This window comes from Polistes dominula, unplaced genomic scaffold (genome assembly GCF_049000335.1).
Source record: "Polistes dominula isolate Pdom_NZ unplaced genomic scaffold, Pdom_raw_medaka contig_27, whole genome shotgun sequence".
NCBI classification, from domain to species: Eukaryota; Metazoa; Arthropoda; class Insecta; order Hymenoptera; family Vespidae; genus Polistes; species Polistes dominula.
In genome coordinates this window covers 1,113,929-1,128,641 of record NW_028300906.1, presented here as the reverse complement: position 1 = coordinate 1,128,641, position 14,713 = coordinate 1,113,929, and the positions used below count along the sequence as shown (strand labels likewise).

At 25.0% G+C, this 14,713-nt stretch overlaps 5 protein-coding genes across 19 annotated transcripts in view; 1 reads left to right on the top strand and 4 right to left on the bottom strand.

The window, feature by feature from the left end:
* The window catches only part of LOC107073265 (uncharacterized), a 183,405-nt gene that overhangs the window by 153,151 nt on the left and 15,541 nt on the right, over positions 1-14,713 (top strand). The window contains exons 1-2 of one of the 11 annotated variants that reach the window (XR_016178949.1): positions 6,506-6,894; positions 9,774-9,951. The exons of the other annotated variants lie outside the window; for them this stretch is intronic. The gene's annotated coding sequence lies outside the window, so the exon portion shown is untranslated. Of the gene's footprint in view, positions 1-6,505; positions 6,895-9,773; positions 9,952-14,713 lie in introns of those variants that run through there. 11 annotated transcript variants of the gene reach the window in all.
* Positions 973-2,761, bottom strand: LOC149033379 (uncharacterized). 2 transcript variants are annotated; one of them, XM_089179599.1, is made up of 3 exons: positions 2,183-2,761; positions 1,146-1,278; positions 973-1,082 (listed from the first exon to the last, which is right to left on the bottom strand). In XM_089179599.1, exons 1-3 carry the CDS (start codon positions 2,266-2,268, stop codon positions 1,032-1,034), a joined length of 270 nt encoding a protein of 89 aa, XP_089035725.1. In that variant the 5' UTR covers positions 2,269-2,761; the 3' UTR covers positions 973-1,031. The 2 variants fall into 2 exon arrangements, with proteins under 2 accessions (XP_089035725.1, XP_089035724.1); XM_089179598.1 differs by lacking the exon at positions 973-1,082 and having other exon boundaries at positions 1,092-1,278; positions 2,183-2,747.
* LOC149033378 (uncharacterized) lies at positions 4,709-6,398 on the bottom strand. Of its 2 annotated transcripts, XR_016178945.1 has the most exons (5): positions 6,243-6,398; positions 5,941-6,060; positions 5,730-5,847; positions 5,166-5,650; positions 4,709-4,984 (listed from the first exon to the last, which is right to left on the bottom strand). XR_016178945.1 is itself a non-coding variant. In XM_089179574.1 (4 exons), exons 1-4 carry the CDS (start codon positions 6,396-6,398, stop codon positions 5,268-5,270), a joined length of 777 nt encoding a protein of 258 aa, XP_089035700.1. In that variant the 3' UTR covers positions 4,723-5,267. The 2 variants fall into 2 exon arrangements, 1 of the variants encoding a protein (XP_089035700.1); XM_089179574.1 differs by having other exon boundaries at positions 4,723-5,650.
* LOC149033377 (uncharacterized) lies at positions 6,903-7,970 on the bottom strand. The gene is made up of 4 exons (XM_089179601.1): positions 7,950-7,970; positions 7,445-7,590; positions 7,181-7,313; positions 6,903-7,124 (listed from the first exon to the last, which is right to left on the bottom strand). The coding sequence occupies exons 1-4, from the start codon at positions 7,968-7,970 to the stop codon at positions 7,074-7,076; spliced, it is 351 nt and encodes a 116-aa protein (XP_089035727.1). The 3' UTR covers positions 6,903-7,073.
* LOC107073708 (uncharacterized) lies at positions 7,885-9,459 on the bottom strand. Of its 3 annotated transcripts, none has more exons than XM_015334403.2 (4): positions 9,002-9,444; positions 8,792-8,909; positions 8,454-8,712; positions 7,885-8,347 (listed from the first exon to the last, which is right to left on the bottom strand). In XM_015334403.2, exons 1-4 carry the CDS (start codon positions 9,089-9,091, stop codon positions 8,212-8,214), a joined length of 603 nt encoding a protein of 200 aa, XP_015189889.2. In that variant the 5' UTR covers positions 9,092-9,444; the 3' UTR covers positions 7,885-8,211. The 3 variants fall into 3 exon arrangements, with proteins under 3 accessions (XP_015189889.2, XP_089035701.1, XP_089035703.1); XM_089179575.1 differs by having other exon boundaries at positions 7,916-8,347; positions 9,302-9,459; XM_089179577.1 differs by having other exon boundaries at positions 8,212-8,391; positions 8,516-8,712; positions 9,302-9,459.

The window sequence follows — 14,713 nt, the reverse complement described above, 5'->3', positions numbered from 1 at the left end:
TTTCTATTTTATATATAATAATTTATTTTAATTCAAAGTAATACAAAAATGTAAATTTTATTTTATTAAATATATTCATGCACTGTGCATATGTTAAAGTGCATCACTCACTTGCAGTATCAATACAGGAAGTAAGTAAAACATTATCGCACAAAGTGTAAACAATTGATCTTTTTGAGAATGATCAGGACGTAGACCTAATATTAATTGCACGAATTTATTCGAAAAGAAAAAATGTTTGTTGAATATTCGACCACCAGAAGTCATTATGAACTACCTCAGTATATTTCTAAAGGTAATATTAAATACACTGTTGATTTTCCCCTACTATCTTTTAATCAAAAATTCAAATTACTTTCTATTAAAAATTTAAGAAAGAAATGGAAATTCAATGACATGAAAATACTCAGAATAAAAATTTCATCTATAATACGTAGAAAAAAGTGAAGTTCGACTAGTTTATAGTTTTATAATGTGTTCTACATTTCCAAATAGTATAATTATTACTTTGCGTATATTTTGGCATATGTTTTTTCTCAACAATTTATACGAGGGTTGATTTTTCTTCTACTTTTTATGTTTACAGACATGCGCAGTAGATTCTATTGATTTGAAACTTATGTCAGTTTGTTTCCGACAACGGTACAGAACACTTGTTGATCTAACTGCAATGTGATTACTGTAGTGATTCGAAGGTAGTATCTATTTTGTTTGACATTACAGTCTACCATATATCCTATAGAAATTGTCATGTTAAACTGAGAACTTGCAGGTATTTATTTGAACATAAAGACACGTTAATATTATATAATTTTGAATGGATACAAAAATGAGAGATAAATAATTGCAGAAAAACATATATATATATTCCAATATCAGTGAGTACATATTACATATATGAAACTATTAGTAATGATTACTATCTTATTATTTAAAAACAATGAATATAATTTGTTTCATGCAGAATAATTTCAAATCTTTAGTAAAGAGCATTTGAAATAACTATAATATAGTTTAATTGCAGTTACGAATTATAGTGTGTTATAGTAAACCATTGCAAAAGAGAATGCTTTCCGCATTATCTAAAAAATTTATTTTATCTGTTTAATTAATGTATTAAAAAATATTAGCTGATTTGTACTTACGGATGAAAATGTCTCATGCGAGGACACAAACATACCACCAATCGAAAGCATGCAAGGTCTACAGCTTCTTAAAATCATGAACAATAAAAATTTTTGAGTTTTATTTGACAATTTATAAAATGGTACTTGACACCTGAAAACAAATATGGATAATTCTTATATGCAATTATTATTAACATTATAATTACATTAGAAAATTAAAAATAATAAAAATGAATAATTGAATTTTGATAAAAAAAAATACAGTGTAATATCTTACAATTCATTGAAAATCACATTGCTATAATTAATCAGTTCTTGGCCGAAATAAAAATTGAGATATAATAAAAATATAGAGCCAGTAATGTAGAAAGTATAAACGATTATTTCCGTTGCATTTTGTATGTCTATAGATAACTGAAAAATCTAAATATACACAACACAATATATTAAAATTTCACAATCATTCCTACATTTATATTTTTATTTTTTTATATATTATATAATATATCGATATATATACAGGAAAATATCTTAATATTATAATCAAAAGCTAGTATAATAAATGTTTAACACATACGTGACCGCTGACATGAATTCACGTCTTTTAAAGTTATATAAAATTTATATAAATATATAAATAAATATATTTATATTTAATTATTTTAATATAATATTTAAATAATATTATATATTATTTAATTTATATAATACCATTTAGTAAACAGTATTATTCACTGTATAATTAATTATTGTAAAATAATAAGAAGAAAATATTTTAATACTTATCATATTTTTACAATTGTATTACTTACACAGAGAAAATTAATAGCGACAACAGTCACTGCTAACAATACTATAATTAAGTAAGAAAAGCTCGAAAAATTATTTAACAAATTCATATACCTGAAAAAAAAATAAAAAATAAAAACAAATCACCATAATTAACATTTCCTTATTAGATTTCAATTTTAACAATATAAAACCTTCTTAGAAATAAATAGAAAAATTTTCAAATAATAAAATTCCTTATATTCCAAACATCCCGAAATACTTACTCTGTAACTTTTTTATGTTTATTTGTAATACCAATTATCCAATCCCATTCCTCTTGTGGTGTACTAAAACAACAATCCCTTTCCATATATATTATATTTCTTTCAAATGGAAACTGTATATTGAATCTTAAAAAAAGAATTGACAGAATAATACAATTTAGAAAACGAAACACAAATTACAAAAATAACAAATAACCTTAAGTTTCATCACTGAACACGCACATTAAAATGCGAAATTGACAACAAGCAAATAGGACACAAATCAAATATCCAGAAAAACTCAATACACCAATTGCTACCACAATAATAGTTACAGTTATTTGGTAAACGAGCAAACCAAAAAATTGCGGTTTTGCATTGTTAATATTTTTTATGGGTACTATTAATGATAATTTATTATCTTCCAATATTCCCAAAAAATAAAGACATACTTTTACAATGCTAGGAGTTATCATTAAAACACCATTACTATTAAAAACACCTGAAATATTGTAAATGTAACTCTGTAAAATTGTAATATAAGATCTAACGAAAATAATATTTTATTGTTTACCAATGAAAACGTAGAAATAAAATTTACTTTCTTTTACAAAATTCTCTATAATAGATAATTCTTTTTCATTGGACACCTGTTCACAATAGGATTTAATAAGAAAAATTAATAGCTTCATCTAAAAATAAAAGATATTTTGTTCTCTGTTATAATTAAATAATTATTTCACGCGAATAATAATGTTAAATTAAATTTGTCATCAAATTTACTAACTGTTACAAAATTAAACCAAGTCGTACTGAACATTACAAAGCAAGCAAAAGCTGCCATAGCTTTCTGTAAAACTCCGACTGCCAATTGCCGTGTTAATTCTGATGTACAAAGATGATAAAACTAATAGTTAAAACAAAAACAAAACTATATTTCCAATGAAATGTAATAGATATTAATTCATATTTTTAATTATATAGAAACGTATGTTAATCGTTTATTACAAAGAAACTCAAAATTTAACCCAAAAGATTTCGTTTTTATTCAATGCAATGTAATTGCACACAATCTTATTAAATAAAACAATGTATTGTACATTTAGTAAGAAAAAAAAAATCCTTTACTTGTTGAAATATAAATGGAAAAATGTAGAATGCTATAGCACAAAGTGTAAACAAATGATTTTTTTGAGTATAATCAGGACGAAAACCCATTATTGATTGAACAAACTTATTCGAAAAGAAAAAATGTTCGTTGAATATTCGACTACCAGAAGCCATTGTAAACTAATTTACAAATTTCAAAACGAAATATTAAATACACATTTTACTTCCCCTACTATATTCTAATCGAAAATTCAAATTACTTTCTATTAAAAATTTAAGAAAAAAATGGAAATTCAATGACATGAAAATAGCACAATAAAAATTTAATGAATGCAACAGGATAGGTAGAAGTACGACTCGTTTATAGTTTTATAATGTGTTCCACATTTTGAAATATGAAAATTATTGCCTCTACTATTTAAGAAGGGTCCTTTCATAGTAATTATACTAGGGTAGATGTTCCTTCCAGTTTTTATATTTAGAGACATGCGCAGAGGGTTCCATTGATTTCAACTTAGGTCAGTTGGTTTCCGACAACGGTGCGGAACACTTCCTGATCCAGCAGCAAAATGAGATTGCTCTAGTGATTAGAAAATAGTATCTTCTATTTTGATCGACAATACAGTCTGCTGAAGTTGCATAGAAATTGTCATAATTTATTGGTGTCATGATTATAATCATATTTTCATGAAATATGGAATATTATTTGTATCAGGTAGAATCATATAAATCTTTACTAAGCACAGTATTGAAAATATCTTCACAATTGTTTAAATACAATTAAGAATTATAGTGTAGAGTAGTAAACCATTGCAAAAGAGAATGCCTTCCGTATTAACTGAAAAGATATATTTAAACAATAAATCATAAATCAATCGCTAATTGCAACTTACCGCTGCAAACGTTGCATGTGTTGACACAAACATACCACCAATTGAAATCGTGCTTGCTTTACAGCTCTTTGCAATTATGAATAATAGAAATTTTTGTGTTTTATTCGAAAGAGTATAAAATGGAACTTGACACCTTCAAACAGATCAGGAGGTTACATCTTAAATGAAATAATTTCTAACATGATAGTAAAACATCAGAAAATAATTCATATAGTTGTATGAAGTGAATTAATAACATTTTATCAGAATCTCGTTATATCTTACAATTCCTCGTAAACTAGTGTGCTGTGATTCATCAGTTCTTGACCAAGATAAAAATTTATATAAATTGTAGATATTGTGCCTGCAATGTAGAAACTGAACTCGACTATTTCAGTTGCATTGTTCAAGCTTATAGATAACTGAAATATCTAAAGGTGAACGATTAAATTTACATAATTTAATATATTTTTATAAATTATTATATAATTTAATATAATATAATATATAATATATTAAATGTTAGTATATTTAATATATGATAAAATAAATATATTTGTTAATATTAATGTATTTCATTATATATTATATAATATAATAATATATAATTTACAAAAAAAGAAATATATATATATATATTAAAATTTTGTAATAAAAAGAATGAAGTTTCATAATTTGATTATTGTAAAATAATAGAAAGATAATACTTCAATATCTATTATTTTTTGTTTGGACATTCTTGTTACTTACATACAGAAAATCAAAAGCCATAACGCCTAAAGCCAAGAATGTTGTAACTAAGTAAGTAATCTTCGAAAAGTTGTTCAACAAATCCACATACCTTAAAAAAATTCTAATAAAAATAAACTGCCATATCTAACTCATTTTGTCTTATAGTATTTAAACTTTTCAAATATTTTCTTTGATTGACTCGCATATAATATGTCAATACTTCGTGATAATTTTACACACTTTATATAATTAAAAGTAAAACTCTTTTAACATCATCTCATTATACTCACTCCGTAACATTTTTAAAGCTATTTATAATATCGATTATCCAATCCGATTCTTCTTGCGGTGTTATAAAACAACAATTCTTTTGAAAATATTTTAAATTTCTTTTAAATGGACGTTTTATTTTTAATCTTCAAAAAAAAGAAAATATAAATGACAGAATGCAATATAATGTAGAAACAAAAATTATAACAAATACAATTATAAGTTTGATTATTAATTAACACGCACATTAAAACACGAAATTGAAAGCACGCAAAAAGAACAAATATCAGATATCCTGAAAAACTCACAGCACCTACTGTCAATATAGCAATAAATGCAATTATTTGATAAATAAGCAAACAAAAATATTTCACTTCTGCCTTGGTGACATTATCAACGGGTAATATTAGTGGTAAGTTATTTTCGTCCAATATTCCATAAAAATAAAGACATACTTTGACAATAGACGGAACTACTATTGAAATACCATATCCATTAAAAAGACCTGAAACAAAGTAAGGTCCAGGTAATAAAAATTGAAAAATATTTTTTTATATAATTATTATACCATTATAATTATTTACCAAGTACAACGTATACATATGATTTACTTTGTTTTTTACTTTCTTCAAACAAATGTAATTCCTCATTATTTAGCAACTCTTCGTAACTCATATTAATTCTATTTAATATTAACTTCATCTAAAAATAATAGTTTTATCCTTTAAAGATAAAAATGTCAAGTTTGTTTTTTATACACTTACATCAAAACAATAAAAAAATATCTCTACGAACTGTTACAAAACCAAAGTAAGTTGTACTGTAAGCAGTAAGCAAAACAATACTTCCTATCGTTTTCTGTAGCACTTCGACTGCTGATTGCAATGTTACTTCCGATGTAAAAAGTTGATAAAACTAATGATTAAAAAAATAATTTCAAATTAAATGATGCAAATGATTTATAAACTATGTTTTATTATATGTTTAAAAAAGTATAAATGATTACACGAAAAATATCTATTACTTCAAAGAAAAAAACATAAGTATCACCATAATAAATATATTAATTTATTTTATGTTAAGAAAATTAAACATACTTGATGTAATATTCCAGGAGACAGGTAGAATGTTATTAAACAAAATGAAAACAATGCATTATTTTTAGAGTGATCAGGATTGAAATTTAATATAGATTGAACGAACTTATTCGAAAAGAAAAAATGTTCATCGTACATTCTACCACCAGAAGCCATTATGAACTAACTAGCAAATTTCAAAACAAAATATTAAATGCGCATTTTATTTCCCCTACGATCTAATAGTAAATGCAAATTTCACTCGATTAAAAATATAAGAATAAAATGAAAAAGAATGACAAGAAAATAACGAGAATAAAAAATTGATGACTTTATCTACAAAACACAGGATAAGAACGTTTTTTAACATTTTATATGATTTAAATTATCCTATACATTTCTATACCATTAACCTGTTATTATTTTCTTATGAAAGGTGTTTTTTCTCATCAATTTCACGAGGGTTTATTTTCCTTTGAATTTTTATATTTTCTGACATGCGCAATAGGTTCTATTGATTTCAACTTAGATCAGTTGGTTTCCGACAACGGTGCAGAACACTTGCTGATCCAGAAGCAAATTGAGATTGCTATAGTGATTAGAAAATAGTATTTTCTATTTTGATCGACCATACAGTCTGCTGAAGTTGCATGGGAATTGTCATAATTTATAGGTAAGAAATTAAAGAAAAATATTCAAATATCATAGAATATATTTGTCAAACAATAACTCATGATTATAATCATATTTTTATGAAATATGGAATATTATTTGTATCAGGTAGAATCATATAAATCTTTACTAAGCACAGTATTGAAAATATCTTCACAATTGTTTAAATACAATTAAGAATTATAGTGTAGAGTAGTAAACCATTGCAAAAGAGAACGCTTTCCTTATTAACTGAAAAGATACATTTAAACAATAAATCATAAAAAAAATCGCTAATTGCAACTTACCGCTGCAAACGTTGCATGTGTTGACACAAACATACCACCAATCGAAATCGTGCTTGCCTTGCAGCTCTTTGCCATTACGAATAATAGCAATTTTTGTGTTTTATTCGAAAGAATATAAAATGGAACTTGACACCTTTAAACAGATCAGAATATTACTTCTTACATGAAATAAATACTAACATGATAGTAAAATATCAGAAAATAATTCATATAGTTCTATGAATTGAATTAATAACATTTGATAAGAATTTTGTTATATCTTACAATTCCTCGTAAACTACATTGCTGTGATTCGTCAGTTCTTGACCAAGAAAAAAATTAATATAAGTTGTAAATAACGAGCCTGCAATGTAGAAACTGCTCTCTACTATTTCGGTTGCATTTTTTAAGCTTATAGATAACTGAAATATCTAAACGTGAACAAATAAAAATATATATATACTTGAATACATTTTTATTAATTATTAAATAATTTAATATAATATAATATATAATATATTAAATGTTAGTATATTTATTATAAGATATAATATATATATATATATATATATATATATATATATATATATATATATATTTATTAATATGAATGTATTGCATTATATATTATATAATATATTAACATATAATATAAAAAGTGTATATATATATATTAAAAGTTTGTAATTAAAAAAAAAAACTTGCATAATTTGATTATTGTAAAATAATAGGAAGATAATACTTCAGTATTTATCTTTTTTTTTAATGTTTTGACATTCTTGTTACTTACATACAGAAAATCAAAAGCCATAACGCTTAAAATCAAGAAAACTGCAACTAAGTAAGTTATATTCGAAAAGTTGTTCAACAAATCCACATACCTTAAAAAAATTCTAATTAAAATAAACTGCCATATTGAACTGATTTTGTCTTATAATAACTAAACTTTTTAAACATTTTCTTTGATTAACTCGCATATAATATGTCAATACTTCGCGATAATGTTACACGCTTTATATAATTAAAAGTAAAATTCTTTTAACATCATCTCATTATACTAACTCCGTAACATTTTTAAAGCTATTTATAATATCGATTATCCAATCCCATTCTTCTTGCGATGTTCTAAAATAGAGATCCCTTTGAAAATATTTTGAATTTCTTCTGAACGGACGTTGTATTTTAGATCTTTAAACAAAAAAAAAGAAACTATAAAAAAATAAAATATTGTTCTGAAAAAGAAAAGATACATTACAACAAATACAATCATAGATTTGATTATAATTACACGCACATTAAAACGCGAAATTGAAAGCACGCAAAAAGAACAAATATCAGATATCCTGAAAAACTCACAGCAGCTACTGTAAATATAGCAATAAATGCAATTATTTGATAAATCAGTGAGCAAAAATATTTCACTCCTGCCTTGGTGACATTTTCAACGGGTAATATTAGTTGTAAATTATTATCGTCCAATATTCCATAAAAATAAAGACATAATTTGACAATGCACGGAACTAATATTGATAAACCATATCCATTAGCAAAACCTAAAACAAAGTAGAGACTTATAAATAGAATTTGAAAAATATTTTTTTGTATAATTTTTATATGATTATAATTATTTACCAAGTATAACGTATACATATAATTTACTTTGTTTTTCACTTTCTTCAAACAAATGTAATTCCTCATTATTAAGCAACACTTCGTAACCCATATTAATTCTATTTAATAATAACTTCATCTAAAAATATTAAATTTATCTTCTAACGATGAAAAGGTCAATTTTTTGTACATATACTTACATTAAAACAATAAACAAATATTTCTACTAACGGTTACAAAACCAAAGTAAATTGTGCTGTAAGCAGTAAGTGTAATGATAATTGCGATCGTTTTCGGTAGCACTTCCATTGCTAAATGCATTGTTACTTCTGATGTAAAAAGTTGATAAAACTAATGATTAAAAAGAAACTTACAAATTACATGCAATAAATGATATATAAAATATATTTTACTATAGGTTACAAAATAATTTATGTTTAAACGACAGATATCTATTACTTCAAAGAAAAAAAATAAGTATCACCATAATAAATATATCAATGTATTTAACGTTAAGTAAATTAAACATACTTGATGTAATAGTCCAGGAACAAGGTAGAATGTTATTAAACACAGTGAAAACAATGCATCATTCTGAGAATAATCAGGATGAATACACAATATTGATTGAACGAACTTATTCGAAGCGAAAAAATGTTCGTCGTACAGTCGACCACCAGCAGCCATTATGAACTAACTAGCAAATTTCAAAACAAAATAATAAATGCGCATTTTATTTCCCCTACGATCTCATAGTAAATGCAAATTTCATTCTATTAAAAATATAGGAATAAAATGAAAATGAATGACAAGAAAATAACGAGAATAAAAAATTGATGACCTTATCTACAAAATATAGGATAGGAATGTTTTAGCTCTTTATATGATTTAAATTATCCTATACATTTCTATACCATTAACCTGTTATTATTTTCTTATGAAAGGTGTTTTTTCTCATCAATTTCACGAGGGTTTATTTTCCTTCGAGTTTTTATATTTTCAGACATGCGCAATAGGTTCTATTGATATCAACTTAGATCAGTTGGTTTCCGACAACGGTGCAGAACACTTGCTGATCCAGCAGCAAAATGAGATTGCTCTAGTGACTAGAAAATAGTATTTTCTACTTTGATCGACAATACAGTCTGCTGAAGTTGCATGGGAATTGTCATAATTTATAGGTAAATAATTACAGAAAAATGTTCCAATATCATAGAATATATTTGTCAAACAATAACTCATGATTATAATCATATTTTCATGAAATATGGAATATTATTTGTATCATGCAGAATCATATATATCTTTACTAAGCACAGTATTGAAAATATCTTCATAATTTTAAATACAATTACGGATTATAGTGTAGAATGGAAAACCAATGCAAAAGAGAACGCTTTCCTTATTAACTAAAAAGATACATTTAAATAATAAATCATAAAAAAAATCGCTAATTGCAACTTACCACTGCAAACGTTGCATGTGTTGACACAAACATACCACCAATCGAAATCGTGCTTGCCTTGCAGCTCTTTGCAATTACGAATAATAGAAATTTTTGTGTTTTATGCGATAGATTATAAAATGGAACTTGACACCTTTAAACAAATCAGGAGGTTATTTCTTTAATGAAATAATTATTAACATGATAGTAAAATAGCAGAAAAAAATAAAATCATTGTAATTATATCGTATAAAGTGTTTGTTTGCATTTCAAAGGAATTAATTGCATTTGATAAGAATTTTGTTATATCTTACAATTCCTTGTAAACTAAATTGCTGTGATTCATCAGTTCTTGGCCAAAATAAAAATTGATATAAATCGTAAATAATGAGCCTGCAATGTAGAAACTCAATTCGACTATTTCGGTTAAATTGTTCAAACTCGCAGATAACTGAAATATCTACACGTAAACAATTAAAAATATATATGTAATGTAATATATTTTTATAAATTATTACAGTACATAATTTAATATAATATAATATATAATGTATTAAATAGTCATATATCTATATATATATAAATTTTAAAATAAAAAGAAAATAGTGCATAATTTGATTATTGTGAAATAATAGAAAGATAATACTTCAATATTTATTATTTTTTGTTTTGACATACTTGTTACTTACATAAAGAAAATCAAAAGCTATCATGCTTAAAGCCAAGAATGTTGTAACTAAGTAAGTTATCTTCGAAAAGTTGTTCAACAAATCCACATACCTTAAAAAAATTCTAATTAAAATAAACTGGGATATTTAACTCATTTTGTATTATTATATCTAAACTTTTCAAATATTTTCTTTGATTGACTCGCATATAATATGTCAATACTTCGTGATAATGTTACACGCTTTATATAATTAAAAGTAAAATTCTTTTAACATCATCTCATTATACTCACTCCGTAACATTTTTAAAGCTATTTATAATATCGATTATCCAATCCGATTCTTCTTGCGGTGTTATAAAACAACAATTCTTTTGTAAATATTTTAAATTTCTTTTAAATGGACGTTTTATTTTTAATCTTCAAAAAAAGAAAATATAAATGACAGAATGCAATATAATGTAGAAACAAAAATTATAACAAATACAATTATAAGTTTGATTATTAATTAACACGCACATTAAAACACGAAATTGAAAGCACGCAAATAGAATAGATATCAGATATCCTGAAAAACTCACAGCACCTACTGTCAATATTGCAATAAATGCAATTATTTGATAAATAAGCAAACAAAAATATTTCACTCCTGCCTTGGTGACATTATCAACGGGTAATATTAGGGGTAAGTTATTATCGTCCAATATTCCATAAAAATAAAGACATACTATGACAATACACGGAACTACTAATGAAAAACCATATCCATTTAAAAGACCTGAAACAAAGTAAAGGCTCGTAAATAGAATTAGAATCAAATCTTTTTATATAATTTTGTATCATTATAATATTTACCAAGTACAACGTATACATATAATTTACTTTGTTTTTCACTTTTTTCAAACAAATGTAATTCCTCATTATTTAGCAACACTTCGTAACCCATATTAATTCTATTTAATATTAACTTCATCTAAAAATATTAAATTTATCTTCTAACGATGAAAAGGTCAATTTTTTGTTCATATACTTACATCAAAACAATAAACAAATATTTCTACTAACGGTTACAAAACCAAAGTAAATTGTGCTGTAAGCAGTAAGTAAGATGATAATTCCTATCGTTTTTGGTAGCACTTCGACTGCTGATTGCATTGTTACTTCCGATGTAAAAAGTTGATAAAGCTAATGATTAAAAAGAAACTTACTAATTACATGCAATAAACTATTTATAACATCTGTTTTTTTAGATGTTACCAAAGAATTAATGTTTACACGAAAGATTTCAATTATTTTAAAGAATTAAACATTATTAATCACTATAATAAATATATTAATGTATTTAACGTTAAGAAAATTAAACATACTTGATGTACTAGTCCAGAAACTAGGTAGAATGTTATTAAACAAAGTAAAAACAATGCATCATTCTGAGAATGATCAGGATGGATACACAATATTGATTGAACGAACTTATTCGAAAAGAAAAAATGTTCGTCGTACATTCGACCACCAGAAGCCATTATGAACTAACTAGCAAATTTCGAAACAAAATATTAAATGAGCATTTTATTTCCCCTACGATCTCATAGTAAATGCAAATTTCTTTCTATTAAAAATATAAGAATAGGATGGAAATGAATGACAAGAAAATAACGAGAATAAAAAATTGATGAGCTTATCTACAAAATACAGGATAAGAATGTTTTAGCCCTTTATACAATTTAAATTATCCTATATATTTCGATACCATTAACCTATTATTATTTACTTATGACATGTAATTTTCTCCTCAATTACAGGACGTGTAGACTTTTCCTTTACTTTTTATGTTCTGACATGCGCAAAAGGTTCTATTGATCTTAACTTAGATCAGTTGGTTTCCGACAACGGTGCGGAACACTTGCTGATCCAGCAGCAAAATGAGATTGCTCTAGTGACTAGAAAATAGCATCTTCTATTTTAAACAACAATACAGTGTGCTGAAGTTGCATAGTTATTGTCATAATTTATAGATAAATAATTACAGAAAAATATTTCAATATCTTTGATTATATTTATAAAACTATTAATGATGATTACAATCGTATTTTCATGAAATATGGAATATTATTTGTATCAGGTAGAATCATATAAATCTTTACTAAGCACAGTATTGAAAATATCTTCACAATTGTTTAAATACAATTACGGATTATAGTGTAGAGTAGTAAACCATTGCAAAAGAGAATGCCTTCCGTATTAACTGAAAAGATACATTTAAACAATAAATCATAAAAACAATCGCTTAATGCAGCTTACCACTGCAAACGTTGCATGTGTTGACACAAACATACCACCAATCGAAAGCATGCTTGTCTTACAGCTCTTTGCAATTACGAATAATAGAAATTTTTGTGTTTTAATCGAAAGAATATAAAATGGAACTTGACACCTTTAAACAGATCAGAATATTACTTCTTACATGAAATAAATACTAACATGATAGTAAAATATCAGAAAATAATTCATATAGTTGTATGAATTGAATTAATAACATTTTATCAGAATCTCGTTATATCTTACAATTCCTCGTAAACTAGATTGCTGTGATTCATCAGTTCTTGACCAAGATAAAAATTGATATATAGTGTCATTATAGAACCTATAATGTAAAAACTGCACTCGACTATTTCGGTTGCATTTTTCAAGCTTATAGATAACTGAAATATCTAAACGTTTACGATTAAAAATATATATACATTAAAATTTTGTAATAAAAAGAAAGTAGTGCATAATTTGATTATTGTAAAATATTAGGAAAATAATACTTCACTACTTATTATTTTTTATTTTTAATGTTTCGATATTCTTGTTACTTACATACAAAAAATCAAAAGCCATAACGCTTAAAGACAAGAAAACTGCAACTAAGTAAGTTATCTTCGAAAAGTTGTTTAACAAATTCACATACCTTTAAAAAAATTCTAATAAAAAGAAATGGCCATATTTAACTCTTTTTTTCTTATTATAACTAAACTTTTTAAACATTTTCTTTGATTAACTCGCATATAATATGTCAATACTTCGCTATAATGTTACACGCTTTATATAATTAAAAGTAAAATTCTTTTAACGTCATATCAATATACTTACTTCGTAACATTTTTATATCTATTTATAATATCGATTATCCAATCCCATTCTTCCTGCGATGTTTTAAAATACAGATCCCTTTGAATATATTTTAAATTTCTTCTGAACGGACGTTGTATTTTAGATCTTTAAAAAAAGAAAATATAAAAAAATAAAATATTTTACTGAAAAAGGAAAGATACATTACGACAAATACAATCATAGATTTGATTATAATTACACGCACATTAAAACGCGAAATTGAAAGCACGCAAAAAGAACAAATATCAGATATCCTGAAAAACTCACAGCACCTACTGTCAATATTGCAATAAATGCAATTATTTGATAAATAAGCAAACAAAAATACTTCACTCCTGCCTTCTTGATATTATAAATTGGTACAATAATTGGTAATTTATTTTCGTCCAATATTCCATAAAAATAAAGACACACTTTGACAATACACGGAATTACTAATGAAAAACCATATCCATTAAAAAGACCTGAAACAAAGTAAGGCCCAGGAAATAAAAATTGAAAAATATTTTTTTATATAATTATGATATCATTAGAATTAATTACCAAGTACAACGTATACATATGATTTACTTTGTTTTTCACTTTCTTCAAACAAATGTAATTCCTCTTTATTTAGCAAAATTTCGTAACCCATATTAATTCTATTTAATATTAACTTCATCTAGAAAAATTAGAT

What these genes read in the sequence shown, in the direction of transcription:
- LOC149033379 (XM_089179598.1), bottom strand. Translation starts at nt 2,268, where the DNA reads ATGGAAAGGGATTGTTGTTTTAGTACACCACAAGAGGAATGGGATTGG. An exon ending in AAACATAAAAAAGTTACAGA is followed by an intron (nt 1,279 to 2,182) that starts GTAAGTATTTCG and finishes ATTTGTTTTCAG; the next exon opens with GTGTCAAGTACCATTTTATA.
- LOC149033378 (XM_089179574.1), bottom strand. Translation starts at nt 6,398, where the DNA reads ATGGCTTCTGGTGGTAGAATGTACGATGAACATTTTTTCTTTTCGAAT. An exon ending in CTCCTGGAATATTACATCAA is followed by an intron (nt 6,061 to 6,242) that starts GTATGTTTAATT and finishes TTTAATCATTAG; the next exon opens with TTTTATCAACTTTTTACATC. An exon ending in CTTACTTTGGTTTTGTAACA is followed by an intron (nt 5,848 to 5,940) that starts GTTCGTAGAGAT and finishes TATTATTTTTAG; the next exon opens with ATGAAGTTAATATTAAATAG.
- LOC149033377 (XM_089179601.1), bottom strand. Translation starts at nt 7,970, where the DNA reads ATGGCTTTTGATTTTCTGTAT. An exon ending in TGGCTTTTGATTTTCTGTAT is followed by an intron (nt 7,591 to 7,949) that starts GTAAGTAACAAG and finishes GTTCACGTTTAG; the next exon opens with ATATTTCAGTTATCTATAAG. An exon ending in AATGTAGTTTACGAGGAATT is followed by an intron (nt 7,314 to 7,444) that starts GTAAGATATAAC and finishes ATCTGTTTAAAG; the next exon opens with GTGTCAAGTTCCATTTTATA.
- LOC107073708 (XM_089179575.1), bottom strand. Translation starts at nt 9,457, where the DNA reads ATGGCTGCTGGTGGTCGACTGTACGACGAACATTTTTTCGCTTCGAAT. An exon ending in TTCCTGGACTATTACATCAA is followed by an intron (nt 8,910 to 9,301) that starts GTATGTTTAATT and finishes TAATATTTTTAG; the next exon opens with ATGAAGTTATTATTAAATAG. An exon ending in ATATGTATACGTTATACTTG is followed by an intron (nt 8,713 to 8,791) that starts GTAAATAATTAT and finishes ACTTTGTTTTAG; the next exon opens with GTTTTGCTAATGGATATGGT.